Source organism: Diabrotica virgifera, chromosome 6 (assembly GCF_917563875.1).
Source record: "Diabrotica virgifera virgifera chromosome 6, PGI_DIABVI_V3a".
In the NCBI taxonomy this organism is placed as follows: Eukaryota; Metazoa; Arthropoda; class Insecta; order Coleoptera; family Chrysomelidae; genus Diabrotica; species Diabrotica virgifera.
The window spans coordinates 194,185,988-194,191,987 of record NC_065448.1 but is presented as its reverse complement, the minus strand read 5'-3'; the positions used below and the strand labels follow the sequence as shown (position 1 = coordinate 194,191,987).

Sequence of the window (6,000 nt, the reverse complement as noted above, 5' to 3'; positions counted from 1 at the left end):
TCTGATTGATCAGAACTATTAAGCATATATTTTATTTAATAGCTCTAAAACTTAGTGATATGTAAAGTGTAGTTATTATTCACTTCGTAATTGAACAATAACATGTAATGTTACCATGTAAAACAAATTTTGAAAATTAACTGTTTTCAAGGAGAGTGGGGTAATGTTCAACCGATTATTGTATAATCTACAAGAATTGTTCTATAAAATAAGTTTTTGTCTAGTCGGGCGAGACAGATGTACAATCGAACCCACTTATTAGAGTACCGGTTATAGGAATATCCCGGTTTATGGAATATAAATTCGAGGTCCCGAAACGTTTCCATTTACTCCTTAATAAATTTATCCTTTTATTGGAATACGTATTAATAAAACAAGACCGCTTATTAGAACATTAATAAATTTTTACCTACAATTTCGAATTTCCTAAAAATTTAAATTATGTCTTGTATTATGGTTTCTCGCCAAGGGCTCCGAATGCCTGTAGTGCTGTTTTATTTATATCATTTGGGTTTGTCAGATAGGTAATAAATATTTTATTGCGTTGTTATGAGTACCCATTTAATCGTCTACCGACAAATTCAGTCGTAAAATTATTTCCTTTGACTACAAACTATACCTACTGCCACCCTCTTGCCTGTTATAAAATTTATAAGAAACAGTTCGCCCATCCTAATTGCTTGTAAAGTTATAAAACCTTTTCGGGATGGCCAAACCATTGTAAATTTTTCTAATTTTTATAATAATTCAGAGCAACAAAAGTGACTAGTATTTTATGTAACAAAAAAACAAGCTACAGTTACCGATTATTTTTCAAGACTAAATAAGTAATTTTCTTATTAAGTATATTATGTATTTTAATACGAAAATATTTACATAGTCTATCTATATATTGCACACATTTCATATTAATTACTGTATGCATCCAGATAATATAATGTAATTTGATTTTTTAATAAATACGTTACTCTATTGTATTATTGACATAAAAAGACCTAAAACCATATACATATTAACATAGTATGTACTATTATTACGTATATTCGGTACACTTATTACGGCTAGCCACCAATGATCGGTTATTAGAATATCCCGGTTATAAGAATATTTTCGCTTGGCACACAGTCTATTCCAATAAGCGGGTTCGACTGTATTTTCAAATAGGATGCACTAGTTGGGCATAACGCAACTGGTCACAACTAGGTGGGAGTAGTACAAACTAACTTAGACTGTAACACATTAAGAAAATAGCTGGACAATTTGATTTTTATTATTACCTAATATTATTAGATAAAACAGGTTTCTACGAGTATACCCTATACCAGAAATAATAAAAATATGAGTCTTAAACGAACAAGTATCAAATTGGTAATTTCATGTTTTATGTTATAAAAAGGCCCTTTTCTAGAATCTGTCATCAGTCTTGATGTTTTTCAAACGAACGAACCAAAAAATACCAAATTTTTGACTAGATACCAATACCAGTTCACATCTCTCAAGCATTCCGCAAGTCAAAGAATAGAACTAATATTAGTTAGATATTTATCCCTTAACCCTTTTAGGTTTTAATTTCACGAATAACTATTTGCCCATTCCCACTAACGCCTCGTCCATCAATTCGTCGTCTGTGATTCCCGGCGAGGCCGAATGGGGACTGGGATTGATTAAAGGGCTCGGTGCTGGCGATTTCACTATATGAACACTGACGGATGGAGATTGAGGTAACGGTTGTAAGGGCTTTGAGCTAAAATCCAACACTTCGTCGTTTTTTCTTGAGTCTTTTCTTTCGTCCTTCGGTGCGGGTGCGATAAATTTTGTCGGAGGGAAGTCTACATTCTTCGATGAATAGCTCAGAGGCTCTGAATACAGTTTTGGTGTTAAGAGAGGATCCAACTTACTCGTGTCATCTTTACCTACAAATAAGAGATTTTTAGTAATGAAAATAAAGTTCATGGTAAAGCAGTCTACCGGCATTCTTTCTAAATTAGTTTTATTGATTGGATATAGAAATTGAGTCAATATTCGCAATCTTAAAGTTTGTATTTTTAATAGTTATTACACAATCATGGGGCAACCGGTTTCGAGGCTTACAATTTCTGCCTCATCATCAGGCCCAGTAGATAAAGTCTTCACAATTATATCAGTGACAAAACTGTCCTACAGCTAAAGATATTTATGAAAGTCACCAGCCCCATCAAACAGCAGACTAGTTTAGTAGCTCTTAATATATGGAATATTTGTTATATTGTGAAATATAGATTTGTTTTTTATTTGTGTGTTCTCAAATGATGTTTGTTTATTACAGTTACAGTTGGATTTTGTTCTGGTTTTTATGCAGTTGTTTTTATTGTTTATAATACTGTAAAAACGTTTCAAAAGGGACAACACTCACATAAATCATATACACAAATTAAAAAAAAAAAAAGGTTTTTGGATGCCAGAAAGACCCTATATGTTTTATTTCATATTAGAGATTGTGCTGTCACATTTCTCACAGTGCGAAATCTGACAGCACAAACTCTTTCTGATTGATAACAGTGTGAACACGGGAGCCGTGTTGGCGGACTTGTGTGTGACAAGTGTTTTAAAAGATAGTTTTCCGCTGGTACCAGAGGCGTGCTGTAGCGATATATACTTCCTTTTTTCTTCCTCACAATCTACTCAACTGTCGTAATAATTATTACAGCATGTTTTTTCGATTCTTCGTTACTTTTTCCGTAAATATTATCCTTTTGTGTCAATGCGATAGAGTAAGTAGTTTTCAAGTTATTTGCGTTTAAAGATAATGGATTCAATAAGATTATGTGTTTAAAATACGATAATTTTCCCCGAAAAATGCTTCATTTTTTGGTTATTACACGTTGAAATAAAAACCTACTTTTCATTACCTATAAGTAAATCTGCTTCTACTGGGTGTACAGTACAGACCTCATGTCCACACCGTTTTTTACACTTTTTATATAGACTATATTTTTGCTAAGAATGTTTTTTTCGATAAAATACTTACTTTTTGGGTTATTTGCGAAAAACCGTCTAAAAACTTGGTTTTTTTGTTGAAAAATGAATATATTCACTCGCAAATAACTTGAAAAGTACTGATTTGTGAAAAACTCTGTAGAACAAAAGTTGCTCAGAATTGTCAGATTATCCAATTCCGGACTTATTTTGAACGTATGTTTTTTTCACCCCCGAGAAGGGGTGGTACTCACCCCCCAGTGCAAAGACACACATCGGCACAATATAACTTTTTCTTTGACATGTGAGCTATGTGTATACCAAATTTCATGTCAATCTAAGTGATTGTTTAAAATTTGGAGGTTTTACAATATTTTACCTTGAGTGAATGGACTATATAAAATATACTTATATTTTGATTGAAATTATGAATTAATATTAGAAAAACCACATACCTTGCATACTAGATAGGTTCTGAGAAATGTCTTTCTTCCCGGATTCCTCATCATTGCATCCCATACCTGGCGGTAAATTATTAATATTATTCTTAACTTTCTCTACAGAATTATCAAGTATTTGATTACCCAACGAATATTTTGAATCGTTCTTTGTAACCATATCATACAATTTCGGATCAGCTTTACTCCTATTAACGTTTAAACTATCGTTTCTAACAGTCTTTTTGTCATCATTAGTTCTGGCAGAGAGTTTAGGAATTTGAAAGTTCTTGTCCAACGTTTTGATTCTCCCTTCCATCAAACTGGACTGTGACATCTTGTATACATTATCAACCTCCTCGCGTAACTGTGTCGGACTAGCCTTTCTACTTTCTTTTAGCGAAGACAGAATTGATTTCTCAGGATTGCTCTTGTTAAACTTGTTTTTATCTTTAGATCGATTTAAATCTCCTGAGGTGGAGTTCATTTTAGGAGAACCAGTCAATTTTGAACTGCTTTTGGACAAATTTGTACTATTGCTGCTAGAAGAAGATCCCGAAGAAGTTTTAGAATAGCTTGATGATGAAGATTTAGAACTAGGAGAAAAGCTTTTTGTACTACCGCTACTAGAATTTGTTGTTGCAGTATTAGAGGGAGATGAGCTGGATGATTTTTGAACTTGTTGAGGTTTCTTTGAAGCTGGACCACTGTTTACTCCGGGTTTTAGGCCAGTGTGTGTTTTAGGCGAGTTCGTCGTATTAACTGAAATAAATAATACATTATAAAAAAATATATTTTTGGCAACACAGTGATCAATTAATTTTGAATGTATACTCGGTTCGCTAATCAAGGTATAGTTCGGCAAGAAACCAGATCCGACACAGATCTTCAAAATTATATGGTGGCGATAAAGGAAGCGAAAGTAGCAGTAGCAAAAGCCAAAGCAGAAGCGTATTCAAACCTATACGATCAACTTGATACCAGGGAAGGAGAAACGAAGATATATAAAATAGCCAAACAGAGAGTAAAGAAAGCAAAAGATTTTAATCATATTAGATGTATCCGAGCTGAAAATAAAATACTAGTTCACGAAAAGGATGTCAAAAAGAGATGGAGAAAATACTTTGACAGCTTATTAAATGAAGAATTTGACAGACAAGCCCGTAGAGTCAACGGAGACAGTAGCAGCAATGGTCACCAAAATAACAAACGAGGAAGTGGCTCAAGCGCTTTAAAAAATAAAGAAAGGAAAAGCGGTAGGACCACATGATATTCCTGGGGAAATATGGAGAGCATTGGGAGAGACAGGAACAAGGTGGCTAGCAGGTTTATTTAATAGAATTATGGAAGTTGAACAAATGCCAGACGAATGGAGAAGCAGTATACTAGTACCTGTCTACAAAAACAAGTGATATATACAACAATGTACAAACTACAGGGCTATAAAACTGCTTAGCCACACCATGAAAATATGGGAAAGAGTAATTGATAGTCGGATACGTGAAGAGACCGAAATATCCGAGAATCAATTTGGCTTTATGCAGGGCAGATCAACAACAGATGCCATTTTCATTATAAGGCAGTTGATGGAAAAATACAGGAGTAAAGAAACAAATGCTCATATGGTATTCATTGATCTTGAGAAAGCAGATGATAGAGTTCCTCGAGAGATTCTGTGGTGGGCACTCAATAAGAAAGGAGTCCCTGGTGAATATGTAAAGATTTTGAGGGATATGTATGAGGGAGTAACGACTAGTGTTAGGACAGGTGTGGGAGAGACTAATAAATTTCATGTGAAAGTAGGATTGCACCAAGGCTCGGTGCTTAGTCCGTATTTATTCTCATTAGTTTTGGACCAGATAACAGCGAAACTACAGGGTAACATTCCATGGTGCTTAATGTATGCTGATGATGTCGTGTTAGTAGGAAATAGTGAAAGAGACTTAGAACAAAAACTGGAACAGTGGAGGCAAGCTCTGGAGGAAAAAGGTTTAAAACTTAGTAGGACAAAGACAGAGTATTTGCAATGTTCATTTAAAGATGGAGTTACTACAAATACAATGGTATCTTTGGATGGTGAACTGATTGTAAAAAGCAATAGTTTTAAGTGCCTGGGATCGGTATTACAGAGTAATGGAAAAATAGATGGAGATTCATACAGTAGAATTAGGGCTGGATGGATGAAGTGGAAGGAAGCGAGTGGTGTGCTGCGTGACAGGAAAATTTCAATGAAGTTGAAGGGAAAATTCTATAAAACAGCCATAAGACCGGCTATGATGAACGGAACTGAATGTTGGGCAGTGAAAAAGAAAGAGGAACAACGAATGCATGTGGCGGAAATGAGAATGCTTAGATGGATGAGTGGAGTGACAAAAAAGGATAAAATTAAAAATAAGTATATTAGGGGAAGTCTAGGTGTGGCACCAATTGATGCCAAAATGAGAGAGCATAGGTTGAGATGGTTTGGTTATGTTCAACGTCGAGACGCTAATCACCCAATACGAAGAATTGCTGAAGTGCAGATTCCTGGAAGGAGTAGGAGAGGAAGACCAAAGAAGACGTAGGGGCAGACGATTAGGCAGGACATGTTGGTAAAGGGGATTAACAT

General features: G+C 34.8%; 1 protein-coding gene across 2 annotated transcripts in view; it reads right to left on the bottom strand.

The window, feature by feature from the left end:
* Window positions 1-1,248: 1,248 nt before the first annotated feature.
* The window catches only part of LOC126886612 (mediator of RNA polymerase II transcription subunit 1), a 61,863-nt gene continuing 57,111 nt past the window's right edge, over window positions 1,249-6,000 (bottom strand). Inside the window, exons 9-11 of one of the 2 annotated variants that reach the window (XM_050653600.1) lie at window positions 3,540-4,154; window positions 3,411-3,476; window positions 1,249-1,913 (exon numbers count right to left, since the gene is read on the bottom strand). In XM_050653600.1, the coding sequence (XP_050509557.1) occupies window positions 1,582-1,913; window positions 3,411-3,476; window positions 3,540-4,154 (1,013 nt within the window). In that variant the 3' untranslated portion in view covers window positions 1,249-1,581. Of the gene's footprint in view, window positions 1,914-3,410; window positions 4,155-6,000 lie in introns of both variants that reach the window. The other variant, XM_050653599.1, reaches the window with a different exon arrangement.